This window comes from Pseudorca crassidens, chromosome 2 (assembly GCF_039906515.1).
Source record: "Pseudorca crassidens isolate mPseCra1 chromosome 2, mPseCra1.hap1, whole genome shotgun sequence".
NCBI lineage: Eukaryota > Metazoa > Chordata > Mammalia > Artiodactyla > Delphinidae > Pseudorca > Pseudorca crassidens.
The window spans coordinates 144,679,841-144,695,928 of NC_090297.1; the positions used below are offsets into that span (position 1 = coordinate 144,679,841).

At 36.7% G+C, this 16,088-nt stretch overlaps 1 protein-coding gene across 3 annotated transcripts in view; it reads left to right on the top strand.

The window, feature by feature from the left end:
- INTS7 (integrator complex subunit 7) overlaps nt 1-16,088 on the top strand; it is a 92,390-nt gene that overhangs the window by 36,024 nt on the left and 40,278 nt on the right. For all 3 annotated transcript variants that reach the window (XM_067729026.1, XM_067729028.1, XM_067729027.1), the window contains 6 exons: nt 4,167-4,284; nt 6,420-6,554; nt 9,944-10,041; nt 12,720-12,959; nt 14,526-14,663; nt 15,768-15,974. In XM_067729026.1, coding sequence (XP_067585127.1) covers nt 4,167-4,284; nt 6,420-6,554; nt 9,944-10,041; nt 12,720-12,959; nt 14,526-14,663; nt 15,768-15,974 — 936 coding nt within the window. The remainder of the gene's footprint in view (nt 1-4,166; nt 4,285-6,419; nt 6,555-9,943; nt 10,042-12,719; nt 12,960-14,525; nt 14,664-15,767; nt 15,975-16,088) is intronic.

Genomic DNA, 16,088 nt, shown 5'->3' on the forward strand with positions numbered 1-16,088 from the left:
TTAATGCTAAATCCAGAACCTTTTTCTGCCTTTATCGTCTTTCCTTTTGATACATTGGACACTGTCAGCCTTCCCCTTCTTCAGTCCTTATCTGTCCTCACTTACTCTTCCCACTCTCTGAACTGCACCTTCTCTGGATTCTTCATTCCCCCTTTTCCTCAGAGTTGAATCTTTGAGTTGAATTCAGTCTAAGCTCTTTCTTCCATTTCTTCTCTGCCAATCTGAGGGCTTCCTTTAGTATAAGCACATGCGTCCTCTAACAATCTAGTCCTCTTACCTGAGCTCAGTTGCTCTCCAGCATAGTAACTTGCAGAGGTTGTGAAGTGCTTTGACTCTTCAGTAGCTGTTTAATCTTACAGACAATAGATGTCACCGCCCGCCTTTTATTTTAAACTTCACTTCCTTTCTTTGCCAATATATTCATGTGTCAAAATTCAAATGCTACAAAAGGCTATATAGTAAAATATTTCCCACTTTTCTGCCATCCACTCAGCTCCTTTGCCCAGTGGTAACCAGTGTCTAATTTTTTATATGTTTTTCCAGGGATGTATAAATTCTGTATAAATCTTTACCCCCATTTTACAGACAAAGAAGTTGAGACTCAAAGATTTCAGTAATTGGTGCAGATCACAGCGATGGTGAGCGGCAAAGCCAGAATTCTAATGAGAGTGTTCCAGTTAAAAATCTGCGACATCTCAGATTCCAAATGCCTGGTGGATATTTCCTCTTGGACTTCCTATCTCTTCCTGTTTTCTGTTGTTACTCAAAAATTAGTTTATCTGCATAAATTCTCAGTCTTTGTAAATGGAACCAACATTCTCTGGTCATCAGTTTTGAAATTTTATAATAATAATTGAATCCTTCTTGTTCATTCCCTCATATACAGTCTCCTTCAAAATGTCTCTCATATTTATACTCTCCATTCCTGCCACCGAGTTCTAGTTCAGGCCATCACCAATCACCACCTGCTTGGATTACTGCCATAAGCTACAGGATGGCTCCTTACCTCTCAACTTTCTTTAACTTGTTCTGTTTACCATTGCCAGAATAATCTTCCCAACACTTTAGATGATGTTATTCCTCTCCAGTGGCTTCCTTTTTCCTTTCTCATCCTGTTTACATTACTCTGCCTAACATTCAAGGCCCTCTATAATCTGGCCTAATCTTCCCTAATCAATATTTCTCTCTCTTAGCCTTCATCCCTTTTGGATATATCTCCTCTTACCGCAAATAAACACTTCATATTCTGGCCTTATTGCCCCAGTTCTTGTTTGTATCACATAGACTGTCTTCCCTTCCATTACCAAAAACTGCTTTGTGTTTCAAGTCCATTTCCATGCCTTCCACAGTAATGTTTGCTGCTGCTGCTATTTTTGTTATTAACTAAGTTTTTCTTTCAATTGAAAAAGTATACATGCACGTGATAAAAATTAAACAGAGTTCATAGGTGTGCAGTGAGCAAAATATAAGTGTCTTCCATCTCTTCCCTCTGGTCTCCTCTGTAGAGGTGATCACTATTACTAGTTTCTTAGGTATCCTTCCTGAATTTTTTCATCCACACACAAGCATGTGTATGTCCCATCTTTTTTCTGTACAAATGCAAATATACTCTATGCATGTTAAGAACTTTTTGTCACTTAAGAATGCATCTGGGGGGGGCTTCCCTGGTGGCGCAGTGGTTAAGAACCCACCTGCCATTGCAGGGGACACGGGTTTGAGCCCTGGTCCCGGAGGATCCCACATGCCATGGAGCAACTAGGCCCGTGCGCCACAACTGCTGAGCCTGCGCTCTAGAGCCCGCAAGCCACAACTACTGAACCCGAGTGCCACAGCTGCTGAGGCTCATGCGCCTAGAGCCCATGCTCCACAACAAGAGAAGCTGCCAGAATGAGAAGCCCGCGCACCGCAATGAAGAGTGGCCCCCGCTCACTGCAAGAGAGAAGAGCCTGCACACAGCAATGAAGACCCAACGCAGCCAAAAATACAATAAATTAAAAAAAAAAAGAATGCATCTTGGGGAACATCTCATATTAGCACATAAATCTACTTCATTCTTTTACCAGCTGTGTGGTACTGTCTCTTTATTCCCAGTCCCCCACTGATGGACGTTAGAGTTGTTTCCAGTATTTTTGTTGTTGCCATTTACATTGCTCCATTGACGAGTTTGTTAAAAAAAGTTGCCTTTGTGAACATAAATTTCTAAAAGAGGAATTTGGGGGCTCAGTGATGTATATATATAAAATTTTTTATCTTGCCAATTACCCATCAATGAGATTTACACCCTTTTAGCTTTCTATCAGCAGTGTGTGAGTGCCTATTTCCCCCATGCTGTTTTCAGTGTTATGTATTATTAAACTTTAATCTTGGCCAATCAGATTGGTGAAAGCAACTCATTTTAATTTAAATTTTTCAAATTATCAGTGAGGTTTAAAACATCTTATATTTTAAAAACATTTATATAAATTCTGTGAACTACTGATTTTTCTTTTGGGCTGCTTGCCTATTTATTACTAAGAACTTTTTATATATTAAGATTATTGGGCCTTTGTTGATCTTACATGATATAAATTTTTTTCCCCAATTTTGGCACTTATCTTTTCACTTTTTCTTTTGCCATGTTAAATCTTAGTGCTTTTTACAGTTTTGTTTTTTATTTGCCATAAAAAGGAAACAAGAATCAAGTTTTATTTTATTCAGATGACTGGCCAGTTGCCCTTGAACTGTGTATTGAATAGTCTCTGATTTGAAATGCCATTATCATATATTAAATTCTGTGTGTATTTGAATCTATTTCTGGGACCAGTTCTCTTTTGATTTCTGTCCACAAGTAGGAAAAACTTATCTTATTACTATAGATTACATTTTAATATTTGGTAAGGCTTGTTTTGTTTGTCCTTATACTTTGTCAGAATTTTCTGCATATTTTCTGATTTGTAAACAGGTTATCTAAGTTCTCCCCTCCCCCCAAGATTCTGTTGATATTTTTATTGGGGTCATATTAAATTTATTGTTTAACCCTTTCCGAAATTTTATTTTATTGAAGAATGTTTTCTTTCTTTTTTTAAAAATTTCTTATTTTTTTGGCCACGCCGTGCAGCCTGCGGATCTTAGTTCCCCAACCAGGGATCAGTCCCACGCCCCCTGCAGTGGAAGCGCAGAGTCTTAACCACTAGACCGCCAGGGAAGTCCCTGAAATTTTATTTTTAATTGTTCCCCTAGTCTTTCAGTTTTGCTCATTTTCTGAAACTTTGTCTTTGTGAGAGAATGGGAGTTGGTTTAATTTAACAGGACAGTTATTTGACCATTTACACTACATGCAGTAATGTTATAGAGTCCTAAGAGTAACTATACAGGATGAGCCAAGACTCGCTGTACTAGGAACACATATTCAAGGTTAACTACAGTGAAAAAAAAACTAGCATCTTGATTTTGGTAATACTTCAGATCACCTTAAGTCAAGAGTAGAGTAAATGACCTGAAATGGAGGAGGATAGATAGATAGCTCACTCACTTATTAACTAGATAGAATGCTACACTCTCTACTATTTAAAAAAAAAAGTATATATATATATATATGTATATATATATAAATATATATGTATATATACACACACACACATATATACATATGAACTAATATCTGTCAGGTAAGCAAAATATATTGGAGGTTCTGCTTGTGAGGACTAAATAGGGCATAATTCATAGTGATCTTAATAAAGTCATTCATGATGACCTTTTTTTTAATAAACTTTATTTTTTAGAACAGGTATAGATCTACAGAAAAATGGAGACTGTAGTACAGAGGACTCCCACATACCCACATCCAGTTTCCCCAATTATTGATATTTTACATGAGTATGGTATATTTGTTACACTCAGTGAACCTATATTGGTACATTATTATTATTAACCAAAGCTCATACTCCGTTCTGATTTCTTTAGTTTTTACCCAGTGTCTTTTTTTTGTTCAGATCCCATGTAGGATACAACGTTATATTTAGCTAATGTGTCTCCTAAGGTTCCTCTTGGCTGTGGCAGTTTGAAGTTTTTTATCATGGAAAAAAAGATATAATTTTTCTAAAAAGCTAGAAAATTTAAAACGAGTAGACAGTTTTAAGGTATACTGATGTTTTAACTTCTGTATTCCTTTCTCTTCTGCATTTCAGGCACTCTGTGAATGTGCCCTCCAGACTCCTTATGACAGCTTGAAACTTGGAATGTTGTCTGTTCTTTCCACGCTGTCAGGGACCATCGCCGTCAAACATTACTTCAGCATAGCTTCAGGTAAAGAGAAGAAAGGAGATAATATATGGATGACATGCTAATCCTTTATTCATGTTGATATTTCAAGTCGTTTCCTCTGTAAAGCTTTAAATCAGGAAAGGTTTCAATTTCATATGGTTGTATGTTAGGAATTTCTTTGAAAATGATTTCTTAACTAATTCCTAAGATAAAATCTTGCATCTTTGATCTTAACTCAAGGCTATAGTTTTTCTCAATTTGCCCTTTTTTGCATTATATGTGGATGAAACAATATTTTTTAGGGTGCTTAAAATAGCTGGTTTGCTTTTGTATGTCTCTGACTTAAAATGCCCTTTGGATTTAAGTGTATTTCAAAGGCCAAGCGGTGGTGAATTTTAAAAGCAAATGTCATGTGCTTCCTTTTAGGCATATGTTATCCTTCTGGAAAATGATTAAAATAAAACTTTACCCCAGTTCAATAATGCTTTCCTAGTTGCCTGTTTAATATGATTTAACTCCAAAATGCGTTTGTTAATGCCCTGTGAGGAGCTTGCTTACATAACAGACTTAAGGCTAAAGTTTTTTGTTGTTTTATAGTCTTGGAATGATGCACAAGAAATATAACATTAAGTGGATGAGGAAGACTTTTCTCTTACTAACTTTCTACCTTTTTCTGCTATTGGTTGAACCTTTTGAACCCTGTGAATTTATCTTAGTAAATTGTTTCTAAGTAAAAAAATTGAAAATAATAATTTTATTCCAAAAACAATTGACATAGAAAAATGCTCACAAATATTATATTTTAAAGGTAGAAATTGGAAGTATCTACTTATTCTGATTATATATGAATTTTTAAATTGTATTGGTGTGCATGGGGGAAAAAGATGTTTTAAAGTATTCCCGAAAGTTAATAATAAGGTCATGCTGGTTTGTGGGTTTGGGGATGATTTTTGTTTTTTTCTTTGGGTTTTTCCCCAAGTTTTCTTTAATATCTTGATGAGAAAAAAAAGGAAAAAAGTAAGTTCCAAAACATGTTTGTAAATTTATAGATGAGTCTGCATTGTCCGTATCACGTGGGCAAGAAAAAGAATGGAGGAAATTACAATTTCCATGGTTTTGTAAAGAGAACTCATAGGTTCATCTTTCAAATGTTTTGCCTATTTAAAAAGCACTGAGGTTTTACCTAAGCTAGTACTTTTATGTCAAGCTGGAAATCAATAAGGTGACCATATGTCCCACACTGCCTGAGATAGTCTTGGTTTATGCCTGTTGTTATTTATGATAGTGTCCTTTTCAAACATCACAAAATATGATCACCCTTAGTGTAAAAGATTGCAGTTGATAGGAATCATGGAAAAATCAGCAGGGGAAAGGAAGACAGGAATGAGAGACCCCGCTGAGAAGTTGAATGAGCTTTAATCTCCTGATTCTTCCTGAAGCTCACTCACTTATAACTGAGAGCTTCTCTACTATAAATAAAAACATTCACGACATAAACCTTATGTTACAGAATTTCAGGTGTGACTTTTAAAAGTTACTGCAACTATAGGATAGAACTTAACATGTAAAGCACAAGGCCAATGCATAACTAACAGGTCTTATGACCTCCATGGCAAGATGCTTAAAATCTTTAGGCTTCAGTTTCTTCTGTAAAAATAGGTTGTTGAATCAGATGATCCCCAGGTCCTTTCTAGCTCGAAAATAATAAATTCTTATATAAACCTTTTGCAGTATAACTGTGCCAGCAATTGAAGTGGGAACAGCAAACTTAAAACTTTTGTTTCTCTCCTCTCTTGAATGTAAGGTTTTATTTGACAAGAAGACTTGTAATGACTCCATTTTAATGAGAGACTATTTGAATGCCCAAGATACAATCTATAGTTGTTTTGGCTTTTGCTGTATTCTTTAGTCAGTTTTTATTAATATTTTTGTGGGGAAGTATATTGATTTTAGATTTTAATCATTACAAAACTATTAGCATATACTTATTCTAGGTACCTTGACAGGAGAAAAAGAAGTGGTGATGTATATTGATCATGGGGTAGAGGCAGAAAATTTTGTTGAAATTTATTGTTAGAGATTTTCTCTTCAAAATGATAAAAATGAACCTGTAAAATGAACTGCTTTTGAACTCTATGAATGAATTAAATCTGTACTACTTTTCTCTTCTTGTTTAGGAAATGTGGGTTCTTCCCCTAGATCCTCTGATTTAGTCAAATTAGCCCAAGAGTGCTGTTACCATAATAACAGGGGCATTGCAGCTCATGGAGTGAGAGTCCTAACTAATATTACTGTCTCTTGTCAAGAAAAAGGTAAGTTTGATTAAGACTGATATTATGTATAAACTTTTAGATTGGAGTTTCACCAGAATCCTGTGTGTATTTGGTTTTTTAATCCCTTATTATTTTTAGCCTGTGTGCTTTTATCTATTGGTTGCCTCCTCCTGAATGTTCTTCGGGCAGATTTCCTCAAGACTGCTTAATCCTTGGGGGAAAAAAAATGAGGGGGCTTCCCTTGTGGCGCAGAGTTTGAGAATCCGCCTGCCAATGCAGGGGACATGGGTTCGAGCCCTGGTTCGGGAAGATCCCATGTGCCGCGGAGCAACTAAGCCGTGCGCCACAACTACTGAGCCTGTGCTCTAGAGCCCGCAAGCCACAACTACTGAGCCCACGTGCCTAGAGCCCGTGCTCCGCAACAAGAGAAGCCACCGCAATGAGAAGCCCACGCACCGCAACGAAGAGTAGCCCCCGCTTGCCACAATTAGAGAAAGCCCGCGACCAGCAGTGAAGACCCAACACAGCCAAAAATAAATAAATTTATTAAAAAAAAAAAAAATGAGGACTTTAGGATTGGGATTGCGGAATTGAAAGGTTTTATGGAGCATTGCCCGTTTCCTCCCTTTGCTTACCTTTGCTTATAACTATCCAGTGGTATCAGTTTGTTCACCTGTTAAAAAAAAAAAACCTAGAAAATTTAGGGAAAAAAAACCATATGAAGTTATCGAGTGGCTTAAATAACAGACAGTTTCACCTAGGGGGCAAATGAATTAACAGAGCAATGCAAATTAAATTTTCATGGAGTTTATCTCTAGGTATCTATAGCATTAAATGATTTGCACAATCAAGAAGGATGTGCATAGAAAATAATGCATATATTTTATTGTATTCCTAACGTCTTTTGACCCAAACATTTAAAGAAGTTCATGCTGGTGTTCAAAAACAGGAAGTGCATTTTGGATGTTTCATCTGTTTCAGTGCTTATTTTGATCTTTGTTAAGAATCAGCAGTCCCTCTTATCCCCACCAGGCTTCAGCATTGCTTGTTACTAGTGCCTTTGTTTTCCTAGCAACCTGACCTTCACTAGACATTGTTTGCCAAGCCCCTATTAGTTATTTGAATAACTAATCTTGTTTTATTTTTCCATAGTAATAAGTATTTTCTACCATTTAACACAGCAAATTGCTGTATGTCCTCAAAGCTGACATATTCATTTATTTATTTATTCATTCATTCATTTATTTTTGGCTGCATTGGGTCTTCATTGCTGTGTGCAGGCTTTCTGTAGTTGCAGCGAGTGGGGGCTACTCGTCATTGTGGTGCTCGAGCTTTTCATTGCGTTGGCTTCTCTTATTGTGGAGCACAGGCTCTAGGCGTGCAGGCTTCAGTAGTTGTGGCATGTGAGCTCAGTAGTTGTGGCTCATGGGCTCTGAGCACAGGCTCAGTAGTTGTGGCACACAGGCTTAGTTGCTCCGTGGCATGTGGGATTTTCTCGGACCAGGGCTCAAACCTGTGTCCCTGCATTGGCAGGCAGATTCTTAACCACTGCGTCACCAGGGAAGTCCCAAAGCTGACATACATTAACCTAAATGTGGTTAAGTAATTTATTCAGAACTTTCTAGAAACTTTAGAGAAATTGTAGCCCAAAGGTAGTGAAAAGATGGTATAGTACTGCTATTACATGAGACATCTAAAGGGTTCATTTCTTTATGATCTGACTTAAAACATTTATAAGATTAAGTGGGGTCTTGATTATTTCCTAAAAGTAGTTCCACTTGCATGAGAAAGTTGCATCCTAGGTGAAAATGGACCTGCATAATTTATGTCTTGTTTGGAAGATTGACACATGCTACATGGTTTGCTAGTTTTTTCCCTAGCTAAGCTGGTGACACTGTTTCAGTTAGGCTTTATTTATACCTTTGTGGCTTTAGATCTTGGTTTATTGTATGTGTGTGTGTTTTTTAAAAAATATTAGTTTCATGTGTACAACCTAATGATTCAATATTTGTATATATTGTGAAATGATCACCACAGTAAATCTAGTTAATATTCGTCACCATACATTGTCATTGTAAAGTTTTTTTTTCTTGTGATGAGAACTTTTAGGATCTACTCTCCTGACAACTTTCAGATATGCAGTAGAGTATTACTGACTATAGTCACCATGGTTTACATTACATTCCCATAACTTACTCATTTTATAACTGGAAGTTTGCACCTTTCCACCCCCTTCACCCATTTTGCCCACCCCCAACCTCCTACCCCCCACCTCTGGCAACCACCAGTCTGTTCTCTGTATCTATGAGCTTGGTGTTTGTTTGTTTGTTCTAGATTCCACATTTAAGTGAGATCATACAGTATTTGGTTTTCTGTGTCTAATTTATTTCACTTAGCATAATGCCTTCAAGGTCCATCCATGGTCACAAATGACAGGATTTCCTTCTTTTATAAAAAATGGCTAAATAATATTCCATTGTGTGTGTGTGTGTGTGTGTGTGTATGTATATATGTGTATATATATATATATACACATATATACATACACACATACATAACACATTTTCTTTATTCATACATCAGTGGACATTTAGGTTGTTTCTGTATCTTGGCTAGTGTAAATAATGCTGCAATAAACATGGGAGTACACATATCTTTTTGAGTTAATGTTTTTGTCTTCTTCAGATGCATACTCAAAAGTGGAATTGCTGGATCATATAATAGTTCTATTTTTAATTTTTTGAGGAACCTTCATACTGTTTTCTGTTGCGGCTGCACCAATTTATATTCCCACCAACAATGCACAAGGGTTTCCTTTTCTTTACATCCTTGCCAACACTTGTTATTTCCTATCTTTTTTATAATAACCATTTTAAAAGGTGTGAGATGATCCCTCATTGTGATTTTGATTTGCATTTCCCTAATAATTAGTGATGTTGAACATCTTTTCCTGTACCTGTTGCCTATCTGTATGTCATCTTTGGAAAGAAGTCTATTCAGACTCTCTGCCCATTTTTTAATCAGATTGAGTTATTGTGCTGTTGAGTTGTATGAGTTCTTAATATATTTTAAATATTAACAACTGCTTATCAGATATATGATTTGCAAATATTTTCTCCCATTCAGCAGCTCGCCTTTTCACTTTGTTAATGGTTTTCTTGGCTGTGCAGAAGCTTTTCGGCTTGATACAATGTATATATTTTTATAATCTTCAATAAGGTAGTGCTACAAGTCTAAAGATAGCCTTTGCATTTTAGAAGTAATGCCACATGTACTTTTTCAGGAAGGTTAGCTTTATGCATTGAAGTATTTTCTATATTTTAGATTCCTTAATGTTTTCTTCTTCTAAGTGTGTGTGTTTGTGTGTGTGTGTGTGCATTTAATCTTCTCTACTTGACCGCTAAAAACAATTAGTGTTTTTCCTATAGACCTTTTGGCACTGGAACAAGATGCTGTCTTTGGCCTGGAATCCCTTCTGGTACTTTGTAGTGAAGATGATAGCCCAGGTGCTCAAGCCACTTTAAAGGTGAAAACATCAGTTATTTTAATATAATGCCTGTCTTCATTGCCTAAAGTGTGGATTGGCAATCTCTTTGTAAAGGTTCAGATAGTAAATATTTTAAGTTTTGCAGACAGTGCACTCTTTGTCACAACTGCTCAGTCTACTATTGCAGAAAAAAAGTAGCCATGGACAATGTGTTTTTTTTTTTTTAAAAAAAAAAAAAAAAAAATGAAGGATGATGGTGTGGCTGTGTTCCAGTAAAATTTTATTTACAAAAACAGGCAGGATTTGGCCCAAGTGCAAGAGTTTGTGAACTCCTGGCTTAAACAAATATTTGCCCTTGATCTTCACTTTCAAAGCTAGCATTTTGACTGTTATTATTCCAAAATATAGGCGAGGTAAAAATTTGAGCTTTGGCCTATTTTGCCGTCAGTTGAAAGTGTTTATTAAGTTGTAATAGATACATATGATGGTCCTAGATAATGTAAAGTTAAATAGACAGAGCTCCTGCAGTTTTGGAAGTTTATAATCTAAGGTAACACTGATAAGATCACAAAGAACTGATGAAATTACTGCAGTCAAACTCATAAATGTGTAAGCGTGTATTAATTTCTAGAGTACGGAAGCCCTAGTTTTAAGGGCTTTTCACTTTCACTTAATTATAGAATCATCTTAGAGATAGTTAAAAAATTTTTAAATGAGACTATTATTGGATTGAAACATAAAATATAATTTTTGATGGTACAAAATAATTAAGAAAAGTGGAATTAATAGAAGTAAAAGGCTATTAAGTAGACAATGGAGAATGTAAGAACTATAACTTGTCTAAGGTATGGCTTGAGGGAAGTCATGACTTATTTTAGCATGTTAAGAAAAGGTATGATGTAGTCATACTGATGTACAGTAAAGATACTAGTACCATTAAATAAAAGCTGATAATCAAGGGGTGGTGAAGGAAGTAGGCAACATGTGATTGGCAAGTCCACAGAATCCCTTTGGAACCACAATACATTTATTTAAAAAGTTTAAAAAGAAAGAAAGAAAGCAAACCAAAACCTTTCCCACCAATCATAGGTGTCAATAAAACACTGGACTCAGCACAGTGGGACATACATGGATGGCCAAGAAAAGTCCCTTTGTTAGAGGAGCTCTCCATAAGAGGATACTGATATTTATATAAGGGGTCGTAATACCAAGCAGAATGTCGCAAGTTCTCTGGTAATATAAACAAAAGTGCAATTCTAATTGAGAGGACAGAGTGGGGAGTGATTAATTTCAACTAAGGATATTAGGGAAGACTTGAACAAGTAGATGTCATATGAATTAAGCCTTGAAAGACAGGGTAGAATTTCAGTATTGAGGAAGGATCGTTTGAACCTGAAGGACCACTGTTATGAAAGACAGGAAAGCAGAAATGTACCTGTTATGTTGGAAGAATGATAAGTAGCCCACTGTGGCTGGTTGAGGTAAAGGGAGATTAGAAGGTAGTTTGTAGCTCGATCATGGGGGATATCAAATGTCAGGCTGAGGAACTTTGGCTTGATTCTGTAGGTAATGAGATCTTAAAATTTTGAAGTAGTGACCATGCTCTAACTTTTGTTCTAGCTATTATTGTTATTTAAATATGTCTATTATGTACCAAACTTTGTTGAAGGCTTGTATATACATCTTTCACTGTTTACAATAACCCTAACTAGTGAAATTTGTATTCCTCTTATAGTCATGAGGAAATTAAGCCTCAGAGAGATAAAATAACTTGTTCACACACACTTAGTCAGTCAAGGGCAAGCTGACCTTAAACTCTGGGTCTGTCAGACCCTAAAGACATGATTATTCTTCCTAACACACTGAAAGCTACATGGTTGTAGCGTGAAGGATGGATTAATGGGCCCATCTTTTCAAGAGATTGGAATTAGGGAGACATTTATGTTGTAGTAGAGAGAATGAAAGGGAGCTAAATAGATGGGTATTAGAGACTTGACAAAAGTAGAAATGACTAGGTTTAGCAACCTGTTGGCTGTGTTAGTTAGAGGACTTCTGGGTTTCTAGTTTTGATGGCTGGGATATTAGGGTTGTGATTAACCGGCCTGAATAGAAGCTCTGAGACCAACTGATATTTAGATTTCTGTTGAGAAATAAGAGAAAATTAGAAGCCTCCTCCCCACTTCAGTGTGCTGAAGTCACCTAGGGCACCTTTTTTAAACTGCAAACTTTCGGTAACCCAAACACCAGGAAAAAAAAAGGTTAATTCATTAAGTTTGGGATGGATAGGGCCCAAGAATCTATATTTTAGTTAGCATCCTAGGAGATGCCATTATGGGTAAGTTTACAAACCACACTTTAGAAGCAGTTCTTGAAAAGTAATGAAAGTGCAGTAATATGACATTCAGTTTGGCATTTATTTGGCCTTTTCAGCATTATTCCTTATGATGTTCATCTCAAGTCTTAGACTGAATAGTCTTAGATTAAAATGAGTGTTTAATGTACCATCCTGTCTTATTATTTTAGTTTTAAACATGGCACACTTGCAGATCTTAATATGGGATTCAATGTCATGTGTTTCTTATTGAGAAAAATGTCATGCCTACAAAAAACCCTTTTCCTTGATTTTTCCTAGTAACTTGTAGAGAGTTACTTTCTTTAAACTTCACTTCATATGAACCTTCAGAATGTAACTGGTCCATCTTCTATTCAATATGCAGATCGCTCTGAATTGTATGGTGAAGTTGGCCAAGGGTAGGCCCCATCTCAGCCAGTCTGTAGTTGAGACCTTGTTGACTCAGTTGCACAGTGCTCAGGACGCTGCCCGGATCCTGATGTGCCACTGCCTGGCCGCCATTGCCATGCAGCTGCCTGTGTTGGGCGATGGAATGCTCGGTGACCTCATGGAGCTCTACAAGGTGATTGGACGATCAGCCACAGACAAGCAACAAGAACTTCTGGTAAGGAGCCGCTTTTTGAACCTGATGTGGACGAATAGGATCTGGTCTAGTGGGAATTACTTTCAGAATTCCACAGGTTAAAGTAATTAGCTGAGACCAAGAGCATGCTGAAGTCAAAATAGGGCTGGGACCTGGAGCTTTTTACCATTTCCTCTTTTGGTGTAGAAAGCCCTATTTAGTTCACATGTAAAACTGCTTTCTTCCTAAGCCCTGTCAAATCAGCTTAGTGTAACCAAAGCCTTCAATCTGATATTTTTGTTTTATTACAAAGGACAAAATGAAAATAAAGGTTTTTTTCTTTTTTATACAAGACAAATAAATAATGAACCAAACCGTGTATTGTACTTCCAAAAATGTAAGTTAAAGACCTAGTGATATCAATGACCATAAATTAACCCAATTCCTCTTTGCCAATCCAGGACCTCTTTAGCTGTTTAGGATCCAGTTTAGGTTTCAGTACAGTCCGGGGGCTGGGAAAGGTACATGCTTAGAAAAAAAACAGAAGGTGTGGAAGCTGTGTAATAATGTTTAGTTGAAAGTTCTCCAGGGCTGAGAGTAGACTACGTTCTAAATATGCATAAATTATATGTAAGCTTTAAAGTAGCCACTCCGTATTGTTTGTGGTCATCTGGCTTTATGGCTTGGGAAAAAAACTTAGTGAAATTACTTACTCAAGCCCATTTTATGTTTAATCCTGCAGGGGGCGTTGTGTAAAAGATTGCCCCCATTTCATCATTTGCTATCAGTAAAGGTTACCCAGATGACTAAGTGGCAGTGGTCGTGGGAATCAGGCAGTTACCACAGTATGTATGGATCCTCGTGTGTATCAGCTTTGGAATACTGAGAAGCAGTTAGCCAAGTTTATTTTTCATTGAAGCAGCATTTTCAATTAATGCTTTTTATTGCTTTTTTCTTAGTACTACTTTCAAGCAACTTTAAATTATGAAACATAATATTCAAAAACACATAAGGAATAATATGATGAAAGCTTTTGCATCCATCACCTAGGTTAAGAAAAAAGTGTTACTAGTACACTTGACTTGTACCCCGCTGTGTATCTCTCTGATAGTGTCGTCTTCCTTCCTATCAGGATAGGTAACCACTCTCCCAAATTTGGTGTTTGTCATTCCCATGCATGTTGTTACATATTTACTACCTTAGTATATATCCTAAGTGATATGCAATATTTTTGGCATATTTTTAACTTTGTGTTCTCATACTGCATGTAATCTTTTGCATTTTGCCTATTTTTGCCTGTTTTGTATGAATCGTCTATACTGATAAGTGTATTTCTAGTTTATCCACTTCACTGCTCTATAGTATTTCATTGTGTGATTATATCATAGTTTATCCATATTTATGGGCATTGTTTCTAATTATTTGCTGTTATACACAATGCTCTGAGCAAAGGAATAAAGTGGAAATTTTATAAATGTCAAAGGAAGACAAATTTTGTTCTTTTTTGATAGGCTCTAATTAGTTTTTAATGCTTTTGGGTAAAGTTATCTTTGACATTGCATAGAGTTAATGATTTTCTTGACTTTCTTACTTCTTGCTCGATGTTAGGTGAGCTTGGCCACTGTGATTTTTGTAGCCAGTCAGAAAGCACTGTCTCCTGAAGTAAAGGCAGTAATTAAGCAGCAGCTTGAAAGCGTCTCCAACGGATGGACTGTATACCGAATTGCCAGACAGGCATCCCGAATGGTACGTAGTATCCTTCTATGTGAACTGGGTTGGTGAAAATGGCAGATTATGAACCTTAGGTTATGTGATTGTTACTCCTAGTCAAAACTAAAGATGAAGGTAGAAGTACGTTTTAGTCATGCGATTAAAAGATGATGGAGGAAAGGACCTAATTTTTAACATATGCACAGGGAATGGTATATATGTTATTATGGGGAAGTTCCATGGGAATTCCAAAAATATGAGCTCTTTCTGGCTGTAGGTTGTTAGCAGCACTTTCATTTTGTCCTGTGCTCCCGTAAGCACAGCTCCCTCCTACCCACGTTTATATTCTCCCCTTTCAGTACACCATGTCGTTCTTCCCTTTCCCTCTCCAACTTTATCATTCTTATGTGGAAATGGGAAAGTTTTAGTCTTCTGTTCCCTCTCAACCATATGGAAATCCTAACGATTTTTATTTACTTTTGTTTGAGAGGAAATATAGAGCTTGGATAGTATAGAAATTCTTTGGGGATAAGTCCAGAGAACAAAATTTGAGAAGCATTATTCTAGGTGATTGAAGCACATGTTCACATTTTACAGTGTTTCTCAAATGGGAGAAGAAGCACTGTTGACAGGATATTTCTTTATTATACCCAACTGTCCCAAGCATCCAAGCACTGCAAGACAGTGAGCATCCCTCGCCCCCATGCATTAAAAGGCATTCACATCCTCCCACAGCTACCCTTCCCTCAGTCGTTTCCAGAGGGCGCAGTGCTCCTCTTGGTAATCGCTTGATGGAACTTAACTGGAGTTCTCCCCACCCCACTAAATAGCTCATACAAAATGACATACAATAAATATTTATACTTTCTATATTTTGAACTAAAGTTCTAGACATGGGTTATAGTTACTTCCATTCATTTTCTCTTTGGAACTGTTTTGGTAAAGAACTTCAGTCATTATGTTACATAAAAGCAGCTCAGCATGTTTTCTCTGAAGAAATACTTAGACTGAGTCTCACAGAGTTATAATGTGAGGAATGATTGTTAAAACTTATCCAAGGTTTGGGTTTCTCTTTTAGCTGCTACATCAACTAATTCAAGTGTAAGAACCTCATTATCCTCCCCCCCTTTTTTTTCTTAGGGTAATCACGACATGGCCAGAGAGCTTTATCAGAGTTTGCTGACTCAGGTTGCCTCAGAACATTTCTACTTCTGGCTGAATAGTTTGAAAGAGTTCTCACATGCAGAACAGTGTCTCACTGGGTTGCAAGAGGAGAATTATAGTTCAGCACTTTCTTGCATTGCTGAGTCTTTAAAATTCTACCACAAAGGGATTGCTTCCTTAACAGTAAGTTCTCTTAATTCTCCTTTGGTGATGATGACTTGTGTGACAATGGTCTCTCTTTTCTTTTGGGACTTATCCTCTTTTAACCTTGAAAAACCTGCTGATATATATGTATTT